The sequence below is a fragment of the Podarcis filfolensis genome (genome assembly GCF_964270895.1).
Source record: "Podarcis filfolensis genome assembly, chromosome: Z".
Classification (NCBI taxonomy): domain Eukaryota; kingdom Metazoa; phylum Chordata; class Lepidosauria; order Squamata; family Lacertidae; genus Podarcis; species Podarcis filfolensis.
This window is the reverse complement of record NC_139617.1, coordinates 14,258,959-14,275,753: the sequence shown is the minus strand read 5'-3', so window position 1 is coordinate 14,275,753 and position 16,795 is coordinate 14,258,959. Positions and strand designations below refer to the sequence as shown.

Here is a 16,795-nt window from a genome sequence, read left to right as displayed (position 1 = left end):
ACCCCCACCCCCTCTCCCAAAAAAAGACTCTTTTTTTGCTTTTGTGGCTCTAATTTTATTAATAAGCATCTTAATTAACAAGACAACATGCTGTACATAACCTGAAAGAGAACTACAGTGGGTTTAACTGGACTTCCAATGCTATTGAACTTAACAGCGTACAATGCCCAACAGCACGATTCTAAAGCGTGGATTAGGGCAGTTTCAGTACAAATACACAGACTTAATCACTTTCAAATCCTGTAGTATGCCACAGAGTGAAAAAATCTCCCTGAAGTACAAACTCAAATACATGTATTTACAAAAGCTTTTTTCAGATATCTTCCATAACTAGGGTTAACATGACATACACATAGTTTTGTTTCCTAGGATTTACCAAATACAATCCTTGCCTGCAAGCCTGTTTACTTATGATCACAAAACCCAACTCTTTACTTTTACAAAAAGATAAAGCCCAGACCTGAAACAAGTAGGATTTGTACAAGAGGATGACTGTTATGAACCTTGCTCCAATTTCAGCACACATAATTTGGCCAATGCATTGTGCCCTCATTAAACAAAGGTTGTTAAAGGAGCCTATTTTCTTTTGTCAATTAAGATTAATCACACATTTATGTCAAGAGAGCCCACACACTGGGGGGGTCTTTTTAATTTGCAGGCATCAACAGGCTGCACCTAAATGCTGACAATGACTCTTCTTTTTCTGTCTGAAATAATTTCTAAATAATTAATAACAAGTTTCTAAATAATCTATGTTTATTTTGATTTAGAATAAGATATCACTCATTGCTGAGAAGAATTTGGTTTGATCAACGGAGAGGGAAACAGTGCAGTAAAGACGGCAAGCTCTTTAAAAAATAAATAAATCTACAAAACCAAATGAAATTTGACTTTCTTATTATACTCAGCAACCAAACATACTGCTGCCTATTTCCACTCCTGGTTTTTTTCTTCTTCTTCCCCTCTTGGCAGAATCCTATTCACACTTCGGAATGAAGCTACTCTAGGATGGAGAAAGGAACAGTTGCAACATCCCTCTAAGTATAACTTGAAAACTGATTTTAATTCAAAATGGATTTTTTAAAAAATCCTTTTTTTAAAAAAAGCCCAAACCCCTCCCCTAAGAAGCAATTTGCACATGGATGCCCATTGATGACTGTGTCACAGATTTAACCACAAGGAGAGGTGTTCTATAACCCAGGAGGGGCTGGTGTGGTGAGGAGGGGTCATGGAGACGATCTCCCAGCCATGGAGTTGATCTCATCACTGCTTCCTGGGATGGCAAGTGCATGTGGTAGGGCAGCAGTGAGGGCAATCAGGGTGCACCATTGGCACCAAATTGAACCTCCCAGTTGGGCACAAAAGTTGCCTCAAACTCACTGCTGCCTTGCTCTGCCACATGCCAGTAAGTGGCAATGATTCCAGTGCTTAGAGGCTCGCTCTGCGTTGATTCCACCGGCCCCTTTTGCTACAACCTAATGCTACCTCAGACACCATATATATTTATTTATAATTTTATATATATATATACAGAGAGAGAGAGAGAGACAGAGAGAGAGAGAGAGAGAATCAGAGAGACAGAGAGAGTCAGTTTTCACACATTGCACAAACCAATGCAGAGTGAGGAGAAACCTATTGTTGTGCATAGATGTGTGAATCAGCTAGAAAGGAACACAGTATTATTTCCAACAAACATGTTTTAAAACAAAACCGTTCCTGGTTTTAAACATTGTTTGACACTTTGTTCACCTGAGGAAGGCAAAAAGTGCACCCCTCCCATTTATAATATATAGTATGAAATAAATCTCTGTAGCTACACAGTATGTACTGTAGTATATAGTTTTAAGTTTCTTTTTTAAAAAATAAATAAATCAATTTCAGGCAAATAAAGTAAAATAAGCCAGATGACTAAATAAGATGACACAGATGGTACTGGATGATTGCTTAGATATGGTAACATGTGTAAATGCCCATGGATGTTATTGGGTACTGGCGAGAAAGACTCAGAAAGAGTCCACATATTATTATTATTTTGTATGCTAGATAATTCAGGCACAGTTGTCCTCTTCAAGTATTCTCTAGTCAAGTTAATTAAACCCATGGAGGGGGAAGGGGAGTGGCAAAGGGACATATGCATTAGCTCTCCCTTCTCACCATCCTTCTGAATGCCCTTCCCCAAAGATGGAAGGGAAACTACTTAAGCTGTTCACATTTTAAAATGAACATACAAAACCTGCATCTTCTGAAAAATGTACTCTTCCCTGAAATTTGTCATGCAGAGCCCCGATCTCTCACCAAAAAGACCTGTACCCACCCCGCAAAAGAAAGATGGCAAATGTTAGGAAAAAAATGTGCACAGAAACAATTGTATTGGGGAAAATAGGACACAAAACTTGAACTGAAATACACCCATCCTTCAGAATGTACGCACATTTTGCAATGCTACTGCTAAGCCAACAAACATCTACAAAAATGAACTCCCTGGGGGGGGGGGACATGCTGTGCATTTATGCAAACTAGTGCAGAAAATGTGAAACTTAGCCCAAGACTGGGGACAAAAGAGGAATTGAAAAAAGCCAGAATAATTTTTTTAAAGGGTAGGGAGCTTCCACAAGTACAGGAGTTCTCTCTCTCTCTGAGTTTGGAGGATTATCAGGGTGGTGATGGGGCACAATGAGCACACTTGTCTGTGCATACAAACCCCCTCATGTGATTAATTAAAATGACTAGAGAATGCCTGAAGAGTGTGGCTTGTATTCCTCCTCTGGAGCTCTCTATATAAGGGGCATATCATCCTGCATGGAATTTCTGTCAATGAAGAGAGAGATTTGTGCACCCGATGAAATGTGTACCCAAATAAGTGTTCCTCCATTCAAAATTAAAAGCGAAGTAGTTATTGGTGTGAGACATCAAGTAGTATGTTGGCTGTCCCATGTGAATCCGTAACCACAGTTTTGGAAGTGGGGGAAACTATGGGAAACTTCACTGATCTATTGATGCATGCAGTTTAGTATTGCCTGCAATGACTGGCTAGAAGCTCTCTGAAGTTTAAGGTGGGGGTCTCTCTCAGCTCTAACTGGAGATGCTGGGGATTGAATATAGGACTTACTGCATGCAACACTGATCTCTGCCACTAAGCCTAGCCCATCCAAAACAATATGGCATAAATGAGCTTTGTAGTTTCAGGGAAGGACTGACGTGCATGGAGCTTGGCCCAGTGTGATGCATGGTGGCAGAGCCAATCTGATGCTTCTGCTGCCACATGTTGCACCAAGTCAATCTTGCTGTGCTGCACCCTTCCCCTTTCTTTCTCAGTAAGCATGTGACCCACGGTGTTGGGAAGCTAGAAGAGTAACGCTGATCCATCAACATCACTTCACTGGCCACTACTAGTCCCCAGCACTTCCTGTTTAAAAAAGGATCGAGCATTAGATGATGAGAAGACCTGTGCCTGAGACTCAGGAGAACTGCTGCCAGACAGAGTAGGCAATACTAAGCTAGATGAACAATTATCTGACCTATGTTCCTAACCAATTAAAAAAAAGGAATAAAAATGAATGGAAGTGCACATGGAGCTTCTGAGAGCAAGTGCTCTATCTCTCTCTCTGTATGTCATTAGCTAAGGGACATCTGTGTATGGAACAGAGATTCTACTCCCACAGTAGCTCATACTTTGCTCTCTAGTAGGTTCACATAGGCGTCACTTAATGACCTCATCATGATGACTTGCACATGTGAATGAGACATCAGATTTCAATTCCACATGTCTGATTGTTATCAAACTTCTCACACAGATTTTATATATATATAATCAGAGCCTGTTTAGCTGAAGGCATCAAGAACAGAATAAGTGGGTGTTTCAAGTGTTCAAATCTGAGGGCTCAAACATGTAAAAATCTCAGTTTCATGCAGAACAGGCAGCAGTTTGTTTTTACTGCTTGATTGGAACACTCGAAAAGCCTTGAGCCCCTATTGGAATGAATTGTTTTATACTGAAGATAAGCGATACAACATGGCTTCATCAGCTGTTTAGTGGTACTGAGAGAAACTCAGTTTTTACCTAAGGGGTCCCATTACAAATGTGATCATTAGAATAGTAGTCTGGACTTTTGAAACCTGGGTTCAAGCCCTCACTCACTTATGTAATTCACTGGGTTGACTTGGGGCTAAAATGACATTGCTCTGTCTAACCTACCTCAAATGTTTGTTCTAAATGTAGCATCTATCTCTTTGAGGTCCTTGGAGGAAGCCTGAGATGCAGATGAAGCATCTACTTGAGCTGCCAAAGATAATAATAATTGCTGCCCCTCACCTCCTCCTCTTCCTCCCCGGAATGCCCAGTGGTGGAGTTTGGTCACATGGTAGGCAGCTGAGGAAGTGGCAGTGGGCAGTGGAAGCTCAGCAGCCAACTAGTTGCAAGAGGCAGTGAACAGCACACCCCATGGGGACCAAATCTGCCACCCCTTCCAACTCTCTGGAGCCTGCTGCTTCCTCACCTTGCCTCATGGATGGTTTTATGCATATGAATGCATTAGTAGTAACCATTCAGAATGCAAGCAATCTAATCCGATAAACGGTGTTTCCCCCCAGTAGTTTTAAGTCTTGATATTTAATTCTTCCTACATAGCTTAAAAGCACCATAAAGTTCATTGACACAATCTCCCCCCTCCCCTAATATATTGTGGCAAGACCTAGCAGGAACCATGAAGGTCTTAAAACACGTTAACTATGAACTTTTTTGTGTATTGATTTTCCATGACAGCACTCTCAATTTGCCATTAGGAGATGAAGCCATTTAATTCTGATGGATGGGTAAAATCAGCTCAATATTTTAGCTGTTCAAGTGGATATAAGGAAGCTAGTTTGGGGAAACTTTATGTTTTACCAATGATTTTTTCATAATTTAGTAGTCTTATCATTCTGTGTCAGGGTTCAGAAATCAATGCAGGGCTTTCAATGCCCATGGGAAATCAAAGACGCCAACACATAGGTTGATGGAAACTTAGTCTGAGCTAACCAAGTTAGATGGGGGCCATATAAATAATAACATCATCATTATTATTATTTGTTGGAACAAACACTGGGTAAAATCACCTTTTAGGTTCTTTTGTGCAAATCCCATAAAAAATGGACCTGCACAAGCAAGTCAAGTGAGCAATCCACAGATCTTTGAGATCTAGGTATTCAGCAGGCAAAATAACCAAGCAGAATTTTCCAACATATACCACTGAACTGTGAGTTTGCATAAGAAGTAATTCTGGAGGTACTGACATTGTGGTTGGAGTAAAGTCTTGCTTCTCAACTGTAATGTAGCATATATACCCTGCCCCCCCCATGGATGTTTCGAGAGCTTAGATCTGGTATGAAAGCTACAAGCTTGTTATAATTTGGGAGAGAAGTTTCAACAACCACTAGTTTCTTATCAGGTGCAGCATTTAAGTCACCCATAATCCCGCTTTAGGCACTAGAAAGAGGGCTACATGGGAGGGGGGTTGTAGTGGGATGAGTGTGATAGCACCACCCACTTCTCTAGCAACATTTTCCTTGCCTTCCTTGTGTGGTAAGAGACTATTTGCAGTGAGAGCCTTATAATTCCATGGAGGTTCATAGCACATTTGAGAACCCCAGTTATGCAAAAGGTTCTAAAAGGTGTTGACAGCCTCCACGGATATAAAAAGCTCTCCAGCACAGTCTGTCACCTTCTACAAGCTGAAAAGCTTGGTTGGATTTGCTAGGCTTGCCTTTAAATGCAAACTTAATCAACTTTCTCTCTCCCCGCCCCCTCCCCCTCCCCCCGCCAATAGGGCATATAAACAATATTTTGTAAGATTAACTTTTAAATGGAAGAAGTAAACTTTAAACTTAACAATTATGTGTGCATGTGCATGATCAAGGCCTATGTCGACTATTTTCTAAAACAACAAAGAAGCTTTTTTTGTTTTTTTAATACAAAGCGAACACTGAAGACTTAAGTGAAGGTTTCCTGGAACCGAAGCTGCTTTCTGATTGATTTGTCAAAGTATTTACTGTGCTTGAATTAGTGTTGAGTCGTTGTGTCAGTATCTAAAGCATTAACATGTATCCCAGAATTTACATGCAGTGAGCCCTATCTCAGACAAAGCATTTTGTGGGGTTAGGGAAAGATACACAATAACATAGCCTGAGCTTTATATGAATTAAATGCAACTGGAAAGTTAAAAGTGAAACTTCTCTTGTAATTATTATTATTAGTATTAGTATTACTTTACATTACATGTTAAAAGCAAAATGTGTTCAGAATAACAGTGGGGATAATAAAGCTACTTATAGTTGCTGAGGGCAATACAGAGAAACTCTGTTAGCATTCATTGGAACCCTCAGCAACAGGAATTTCAATAAATGTACAACTCATTTTATATTACAGTAATTATACACACAGAAGTTTGCTCATAAGTTACAGATTTTAAAGTTACATTGATGAGCCTACATGAAGTTCTTTTCACAGGAAAAGATTCTTCTTTTTTTTCAATCACACTTTGCTTCCTTCTCTCCATCAAATTTCGATTGTCTGTGGTAAAGTAAAATTGGAGCTAGGAAAGCTGTTCGATTGTGTTACAGACAGGTTATTTGGTTGCAGAATGTACAAGACTGCAGGAATCAAAGGCTAGGGAGAAAGAAAAAGCAAGTGGATCAGGACTCTTTCATATTAAAAAAAAGAAGAAGACATATTTTCTGTACCCGGTATAGCCTTTACCCGCTATTCATTATACTGTATATGAAAACTAGCACACAGAGATCAGTCATGAATGTCTAATCTTCTCTGGTACATCACCTTGAGCTGCTACAGAATACCGTTAACAAGGGGGACTTCATAATTACATCCCTCAAACATTTGCTTCCTGGTCCTCTCATTCTTTAGACTAATGCCAGTGATTTGCTTCAGCATAGACTGAGCAAAAAATGCCAACAATTATTTTGCCTAATGGCTTTTGCATACAGCGTGTGAAGTTACAGAGTGAAACCTACAGGAACTGACAACATACATTCACTACCACAATGTTGTCTCCTAGAGGATACTTGTTTACCACCAAGAGGCACAACACAGGCCCATGCAGAGAGTGGGGTGGGTGGGTGGGTGAGGGCAATCAGGTACACATGTCCTGGGCCTCAGAGGGCTAAACTGGTTGGGAGCCCCCACCAGGGACCAGCTGCTTTTTTTGTTTGTTTCAGTTTATAATCTAACAAGACTTGGGTCTTGGGCCTCATATAAGCTCTGCATGGGCCAGGCACAACACAACTCATAAAGGTCTATCTATTTGATTGGGGAATCGAGGGGCATAATAATAGTTAGGAATCTTTATAGCCATCCACAGAGACATAATATACAGCAGAGCCGGGGGATTCTTTTTTCAGCTGAAGGGAAGCATTCTGGTGTGGGCAAACTTCAAAGAAGGCGGGCGGGGGGGGGGGCTGGCCAGTGATGCATAGGGTGAAAGGCAACATGTAGGTGGACCCAGACACAAAAGTGTACAGAGCAACAAGTGTGGCTCTTACTTTTATACAGCAGGCTACACTCCAGCTGTGCAAATGTCAGAGGTTTCTACGCCCTGCATGCACATCTCTCCACCTATCCTCTATCACAGTTCAGGGACATATTCCACTCAGGAAAAAGCACATGAGCATGTAGCCTTGGTCTGGTGCGGGGTATGACCAGAGGAGATGGGTGTGGCCTGATGGGGAAACATAGCATTGGGGAAAGTTACAAGGGCCAGAAAGGCTGGAATGGTGCTTTGAACTTCCAGGTCTGAGGTTCTGCACCCCTGATTTTGTGTGTGTGTGTGTGTGTGTGTGTGTGTGTGTGTGTGTGTGTGTGACTTCAAGGAGTCATACTCCAAAATAAGGGAGGTTATATCTTGGTTTGGGGATGTTTTGCAGATCAGACCTATACTTGTGAAAATAATACGTGAAAAAGTGGAAGATAAGAGGTATATCGTCTCCTGTATGGTAAGCTGAAATTTCTTGTTGCTTCCCCTGCCTAAAGCTAGAATCCCAACCCCTCTTAACTAGCATAGTTCAATAAGACTTATGTCTCAGAAGACATGGTTAGGATTGTGCTGTAAAAGGTTAAATGGTACTCTCCTCCAAGTTGGCTAGCTTGGGTTCTTTATTGCTCTGTCCTGGTTTGTAGGTTTGTTAATTTTGTTGAGAAAATGTTTGGGGGTGAAAAGGGGAAATGCCCCTGCCAGGAGCTATTTATACGTCTGCTTATTCACCACATGTTGTAAACCTGATGGTGTCATGGCACCTTGCAGCCTGTCAGAGGAACACTTATATGAAAATGTCAAGGAGGGAAAAAGAAGCTAGTAATCAGTTTGAATGCCAGGGAGGGGACATGTGATTCTATATTGCCCCCTCTTTTCCCCCAGATTGCTGCTGCAGCAGTTTATCATAGCTCACCAAATCAAATCAGATACTAGAAGGTATAGTCCTTCTTCGCACCCATTCAGAATAAAATATTTCCCTCCTTAATGTTTTACATAACAAAATTGGAATGGCTGCTTATCGCGGTAACACCATCACATTCACATTGTGACCTTGTTTTGGCTGAGATCTAGGCCCCACCTGCACTATAAAGGTTAAGCATTATCATACTGCTTTAAATACTCAATAATCTTGGGAATGGTAGTTCATTTACGATGCTAAGAGTTGTTAGGAGACCCCTATTCCCCTTACAGAACTATAATTCCCAGAGGGAAGAAGGTTTGACTATTAAACCACCCTGGCAATTGAAGCTCTGTGAGGGGAATAGTGGAGGTCTCTTAACAATGCTCGGCACACTTTAAGAAACTACATTTCGGGGGGGGGTTGTGTGTGTGGGAGAACCATGGTCATTTAAAGTGGCACAGTACCGCTTTACATGCATAGTGCAGATGGGGCCCATGCCATTGTGCTTTTTTAAATGGCATGTGGAGCTGCAGGATATCACACACACACACACAAAATGTGCTCCCCAGGTGGACCCCCATTTTTATATATATATAAAAGTCTTCCCTCTTCACACCTCATCACCAGTTTCTCAGTGATAGCTTTGCAGCACAGGTAGGATAGAGGAAACAACGCATCAAATTTCCTGCAGTTTGCAAGGCTGGAAGAGACCGATCTGTTGCAACCCTTTGTGATACCACACCAGCCCTTCCTCTCCTAAATGTCTTTGCCCTTCTTCGCTTACAAACCCAGCACTAAGCAAGATGCCCTCATCAAGCCAGAAGATACTGGACATTGTAGGTGTGTGTTCCCTGGGCTATGGTGGAGAATAAATTTATTGCACATTTAATGCAACATTGCAAAGGCTCAGATCTCTTCAGGTGCTTCAAGTGCATGTGAACAGATCACTTTTGTTTGTTTGTTTTAAACAGTTTATACCACCCTTTATCATTTTGGTCTTCTGGGAGGCACATGCCATATTGTAGGTTGCATGTACCATACCACCCCTTCCTAATGTTTCCCCTTTTGGAACTCACCAACATAACAGGAATACTTTACTTTCCATTTTTAGTTCCCTCATGAAGAATTGCAAGGCTCTGTCATGAGTATAATAATTATACTGGGTGTTCATTATTATTATTATTATTATTATTCTGTACAAGTTAAAAGTATGACCTGAAAGCAAAGAGTTTATCCGAAAGTTCTCCTCTTTGACTGTTGCTGAGCAGATCTTTTCCAAAACTTGCTGTCACTTCTATCAAAAAAGGGATACCAGCCTTGTCTTTAAATGATATTTTGTGTCATGACAGCTCATTGGGGAAAGAATCACACTTTTTTGTTTCCTTTTTTCCTTTTGTTTTTTGCATACTGTTATATACTGATTAAGCTGAATTTCCTTTAACTTGTTACTTAGGATAGAGGTCTTCAGCTTCAACTCAGAATTCTTATATACATGAATATTAACAAACCTGAATAGGTTTGCATATGCATTATAATTGTGTTAAGCTGTGCCTATATACACTCACACTTTAAAGCCCGAAATAGCTTGATTTGTCAAGGTATGCCTTTATAGTTGGTGCTCATGGATCAAAGTAGCGTTCTTCCCAGATATGGAGGCTGCCTGGGCCGGGATGAAGTTTGCAAGAGGAATGACTTTGACTGGGTCTTCACTGGTGCAGTGTCTTTCGCAGGTGTTGTAGAACTGAGGCCTGGGTCCCCCTTGGCCTTTGTCAGTATCATCCTTCGGAAGGGGCCTTCCGAGGGTGTGCCTTCCCTCTGGCATGGCTCCACACCCCCATCCTTGCTGGAAGCCGAATGCTGCCAAAGGAGGATTGGATTGCTGGTACTGTGTCAGGGAAGGAGGCATCCAGCAATTGTCAGAATGGCCAAGGATGAGACATTCTTGTGTGCAGGTTTCAGAAGCTTCAGCAAGAGCTTTTTGGAGGTTCACTTCAATAGCTTAAAAAGAAAAGAGAAGAAGATTAGGTGTCATTTAATAATATTTATTTCTTGTAGAGCAGGGGTGGGGCCCTCCAGATGTTGCTGGACTCCAACTTCCATCGTTCTTGAGAACTGGTTATGCCAGCTGTTACTCATGGGAGTTAGGAGTCCAGCAACAGTGAGAGGAACACAAGTTCTCCATTCCTGATGAATTCTATTTGTGATGTTCTGGGGTAACAAGTTTCAGAACACTATTCAACTGAATAACTCTTTAGCTTTATTGTAATTATACATGTATGATTTCATTAACTATGGACATTTATAGCAACATAGGAAGCCACTTTATACTGAATCAATCCATTGCTCTTTCTAGTTCAATACTGTCTACTCCGACTGGCACCAACCCTCTGGGTGTTCAGATAGGGAGCTCTCCCAGCCCTACCAGGAGATGCTGGAGAGGGAATCTGAAGCCTGCTTCATGTGGGATAACCAGTCTCAGGTTAACCAGTCTCATATAACAACGTTCTTAAATCTAATTAATGCATGAAGGGATTGATACCATAGAACATGCTGTCCTGCCAGGCTTAGCTAAGTCACTTCCCTCAACTAGAGAGGAACTACCGGTAGGTAATCAAGCCTTTGTTCTCTCCAGTCTACCTGAGAAGCTCAGCATGTGGAGATGTTTGAGCTAGAGGCTCCAGCTCACCCCTCTTGGCTCTCACCAGCCATGCTTTAGTTTCTCTACCAGTAATTTAGGAACTTGCATCACTTTGTAACTAAGCCAAGTTTTACTGCCTGTGCAGCTTTCTGAAGCCCAAGAATTTGGCCTTTGGAAAGTTTGTAAGTATTTTTTTTTAAAAAAAAATATGTGGTCTTTTTCCTATGCTGGTGGAAGAAGGGAAATAGCCCCATTCTGAATCAGATGAATAGAACTCCACCCACCACAGAATTACACTTCCTATAATTTTCAGCACACCAAAAAAGAGAGAATTATTTTCACTCTTCATGTTTTTATGATCTCTTCATTTAGGTGCTTTTGTTCTCATTTGCATCAAATACAAAGATATCTTTTTGAAGGCAGAGTATGAAGTCTTAAGCTTTGATGCTATGGATAACACAGTTGTCCACTGTTGTAGAAGCAACCTGCAGACATAATGCAACATGCTCTATATCTCTGTATATACACAGAAACTAGGAATGCACATTGAATTTACATGATTCCCTAATTCCAAAGTAGAACCAGATACTTCAGGGGTCAGGCTTACATTTAAATAGGATTTTTAACACTCTTAAACATACAGTAGGGAGGGCACGCATACCCCGAAAACCACACTGCAGAAAACTAAATTGAACCTTCTGTTAACCAGATGGGGAGCAGGGAGTTCAATCCTGCTGGGTGTTGCTTTGTCAATATGTTCCCCACAGGTAACACCCTAGTTAAGTAGACCCCTGCAGCCAGCAGGACTCGGTTTGTGAGTGGAGAGTGCATTAGTGCTGGGATATGCTTCACCAGTGCATTCACATTTACCTATGGATAGCTATGGTGACTCTACCCATGAAAAAGAGGACGTGTCCTGGAAAAATAGTACATATGGCAACCCTGCATAAACTTTGGGTTAAACCCCGATTTTGTTTTTTTGCGAAACAGCCTTTTTGTCTGAATGTGGAGGCTACCTGATGTAGCTCAGTGACTCAGATCTACTTCATTCCCCCACCTTCCTCCATGCTGAGTTCTAGGAGCAGGGCCGGCCTACCCAAGAGGCAAGATGAGGCAACAGAGCAGTAGATTGGGCCTCCAAGGAATACATCACCCACTGCTGCAGGAACAAAGGCTGTGGTATACTCCTTGGAGGCCGGATCTGCCACCTCCTTGGCAGCAACCCCATGCCTCCTATACAGTGGCATGTCACTGGTGGTCTCCTCCCCACCTTGTTTCCGATGTAGATCTTTCTTCCTCCCTTGTTCCTGATGTAGTTGTTCACTCACCCATTCTTCCCTACTCCAGAACCATTTTGTGGTTCACATCAGGTGCCAAAATGTCTTGAACTGGCCCTGTCTATGACGGCAACATAGAGACAAGAGGGGAGGAAGCTGACAAGCTGTGCCAGACCCTGAACAGGAATGGGTGGGGACTTGCTAAAGGCAGACTGGGGTTGGTGGAGAAGTGCTCCATGCATCTTAATGAGTATAATGCAACCACCCATATGGGCAGGGCCCCCCACATTTGTTCTTAGTCTTTCATTCAGTCTCTCTTTCCAGAATCTATTTTCACTGTGAAGTAGAAGAAAAAGAAGAAAGTCTGCAGGATAATATACCTGCTGTGACTCTATTTTATAGCTACAGTACACATACCTGATCAAACTACCACATTATTTGCAGAGTCAGGGCAAAGCGGAATTTCCTGGGTTTTAAGTACTATTGTCTCTCTTTTTTTGTTTTTATGTCGATCACACACAGACACAGTAAAAGTACACATCCTGTTCTTATTTGAACTCCAAATTGCTTTGGGGAGCAAACAGTGGGATCATATTTGTTTAATTTGTCTGCCCCAGAAATAAGAACTTTTTCCCCCCTTTAAGGCTGTCAGGTGAATTCCTGTCTCCTCAAATATACAGATCTGAGTTTGACTTACAAGCATAGCAGTTTAAAGGCTTTTATTCATTGTTCATCAGCCTGTATCACTCGTAGGTTAAAAGAGTTTTCAGTAATTATATATAGAAGTGGAGTGTGGGACAAGAATCAAGGTTGTTGCAGTATTGCCAGTAGCTATCCTTGAGGTTCTTTTTTGTTTTTTTAAATCACTTAACCCAATTGACTTCTCTAAATCTTTTTTCTTATCCATCGAGGGAGGCTTTTATCAAAGACAAAAGTCAGATACAGCAAGCATAAATGGGGATCGAGATATGATTATCCATGAGGAATAATAGTAGATAGTAGAACAAAGAGGCTGGTAAAGCATTCTTGCTTTCCTGTGATGTAAAAGGAACAGAAACCCCACAAATTAAGCAGATTTGATAGCTGCTGCCCTTGGAAATGCCATAGAGATCACAAAGATGCACATGAATCATTTCGCTTGGACCCAGTGTGTTTTGTGTCAGGACATAGTTCCTCAGGGGCAATTGAACCAGTTTCTTCAAAGCAACAGCTCAAACAGCCTTGCAATCTCCCTGGCAAAGAAAACGGAGTGCATCCATCTAAGTTACAGTAAAGCAGCGGAAATTAATGGACCTTCATTACATCCATTCCTTTCAATGGGTCTGCTCCAAGTATAACTAATGTTGGTTATGACAGGTGCCCAGTGTCTGGGACAATATATATATTGTCCAGCACTTTCTCCAAAGAGGGCAGTATACAGTACCTGGTTCCAATGTATCCACTCATTTATTCACACAACAACCCAGCAAAGGTAGGTTTGACTGATAAACAGTGCCTTGGCCAAGTACACTGATATATTACACCACTATTTCATTTTAAAAAATCAACGCGGTTTGAAATAATAGCACATAAAACCATTAGATAGATAGATGATAGATAGATAGATGATAGATAGATAGATGATAGATAGATATGTTAAAATCAAACATCAATTAACTATTGTGGAAAGAGGTGTTCCTGGTTGCTTGCATAGGCTTGACAGAATAGAAAGGTTTTCAGCAGATTCAGCTACCTCTCTACCAGCAGAGTACAGTGGGACCTTGGTTCTTGTATGGCTTAGTTGTCAAACAAATCGTCTCCCAAACGTCTCAAACCCTGAAGTAAGTGTTCCGGTTTGTGAAAGTTTTTCAGGAGCTGAACATCCAACATGGCTTCCGCTTGAGTGCAGGAAGCTCCTGCAGCCAATCAGAAGCAGCACCTTGATTTTCGAATGGTTTCAGGAGTACAACAGACTCCCGGAATTCGAGAACCAAGGTACCACTGTATTCTGTAATACTGGGCCAATGACACTAAAGTCTCTACTTATTGTTATCAAGTGAGCCTTGCCAACTCAAGGAATGACCAGTGATGCACCTGCAGATGATCTTAGTGATCAAGCTGGGATATAAGGGCTCAGGTGATCCCTGTGGTACCATGGACCTAAGTTGTTTAGGGCTTTGTAAATTAATACAAGAGCCCTGAACCTGGCTCAGTAGTAGATGGACTTCCGGTACAGGTGTTTTAACAATGGTGTTCCATGCTGTTGCCCAGATGCACCCATCAGCTGTCTGACTGTTGCATTCTGCACCAGCTGAAGTTTCTGAACCAGACCCAAGGTCAGCCCATGTAGAGCACATTACCGTAATATAGCCCTGAGGTTATCAATGCATGGACTCCAATGGTTAGACTATCCCTGTCCAGAAACAGCATAGCTGGTGAACCAATTGAAGCTGCTAGAAGGCACTTAGTGAGATGGATGGCAGAGGTGATACTTGAAGCCTAGACTCCTCAGAGCTCGTCTGACACTAGATTTGTTCGCACATTACAATGAAGACTATTTCAAGCTGTCTCTAAAAGCTGAGCCATGGCTTAGTGGCAGAGCATTTAATTTGCATGCAGGTGTTCCCAGTTTTAATCCCTGGAATCTACAGCTGGGGCTAAGAGAGAACCCTGCCTGCAATACAGGAGAGCCACTGACACTCAGTGCAGTGTATTTAATACTTTGCTAGATGGACCAATCATCTGACTCATGGCTTCCAATGTTCCTACACGTTTACAAGTGTTGGCGTTAAAGAAGATACACTAACTGGTTTGTTCAGCTCAACTATTGTATACACAGACTGAACACTGCATGTGAACAATTATATGATTACACAGCTGATATTTTTGTGTGCACATGGACACGGAAAGTACACTTGTTGAACACAGCATGTGAACACATCTACTCTAGTCAAGCAGCATATATTTTGTCCAAGATTTAATAGTCACATTGAAATCAATTGGGCAAATATACAATAAACGTGCATGAAGCCTAGGCAGCTATATATGTTCTTAACTTTCCTATTGATTACAGTTGAAGAACTACACACACACACACACACACACACACACACACACACACAGGCTCTGGTGTAGCCTATCAATATGGAACATCTGTCCTCTTTTACAAGCCAGGGAATTATCTGCATGCATTCTGGAAAATCCCTGTGTGTCCCCATGGAACTGTTCTATTAATGAAAAATGGGCCACTCCTGTGCTGCTGGGATTTTGAATCATAGTATAGCTGCCTGTTTGCAACTGAAAAAAGAAAGAAAAGAAAACACTAGAAAAATCACTTAAACACAGTGTATTTTCCTTAGTGTTGTGTAATGAGAAATGTTCAGTCTAGCTAAGTCTCAACAAAAGCCAACACAGAGTTTGACACACTGCTGGATGGGAGCCATCCAACCTTCCTTCGCACCCACTCTTATTTCATCACAAAGCAAGCAACAATTAGCACACAATTAAGCAAATTGCCATAATTATGCCATTGCTGTTCTACTTTTCATATTTCCCCAACACAGTACATATATGAATACATGGCTGGCGGGCCAGCATCATTCGTTCGGCAGCCCAGAAGTGGCTCTCTCAATTGCTGGAACATTTCTTATTAAACAGCTCCAGCAGCACATTGCAGCCTTATCTGCTCAGCAGGAAGTTGCACAAGTGATGCCGATGACAAGCTTAAACTGCTCATGTCAGCCAATAGCTAATAAGGAATGTGCCGGTTTCTTGCTAGAGGTTGTACTCCCGTCTATGCGGGAAGTGTGGCCTAATGTGAGGAAATTATGGCTCAGAATTACTCTGGTGGCCTGAAGTAGCCACTTGGGTACCATAATTTAGCAGCTTTAGCTATGTAAGAGACCTGAAATGACAGTAAAAATGAAGAACAAAGTAGAAGTCGTCTGTTAGTATAAGTCGGGTTGCTTTAATGAGGTCAGTACCAAGACACTTTAATGTAGAACCCCTAAAATGATTGCTGTTATAATATACTCTACCTTTTTTTTCTTTTTTCTTTTCTTTTTGGTTTAATAATAAAATGCCTTTGGGAACAGATTGCCATGAATATTTTAGTTTTCCCATATAAGTTTAAATAAATTTGAGGGAAAAATAAGACTGTGATTAAAAGTTCCAAAGCTTTACAGTTCTTTAATCATAGACTGAAGTAGAATGCACATTAGTCATTGACAGGTTTCTTTTAACTTTTTGGTCTGTTATAAAGAGCTTATTCTTTAAAAAGAAAAAAAAATCAAGGACAAGTGAACTGTCTTATATTATTGGAAAAGGAAACCATTGGTTCCAAAGTTTGTGTTAAATTAATATGTTCTCCACACATTTTCATCATAATATTGGGCAATCCTGTTAATTTATCCTAGAAAGAGCTTGAGAGCAGGTTCCTTGCAACTAATAATTTCCCATGGGGATAAACATTAACAAC

At 41.3% G+C, this 16,795-nt stretch overlaps 1 protein-coding gene across 2 annotated transcripts in view; it reads right to left on the bottom strand.

Moving 5' to 3' along the window:
• Positions 1–1,864: 1,864 nt before the first annotated feature.
• PCDH11X (protocadherin 11 X-linked) overlaps positions 1,865–16,795 on the bottom strand; it is a 737,057-nt gene continuing 722,126 nt past the window's right edge. For both annotated transcript variants that reach the window (XM_083595815.1, XM_083595814.1), the window contains 2 exons: positions 9,990–10,422; positions 1,865–6,643 (listed from right to left, as the gene is read on the bottom strand). In XM_083595815.1, coding sequence (XP_083451941.1) covers positions 10,031–10,422 — 392 coding nt within the window. In that variant the 3' untranslated portion in view covers positions 1,865–6,643; positions 9,990–10,030. The remainder of the gene's footprint in view (positions 6,644–9,989; positions 10,423–16,795) is intronic.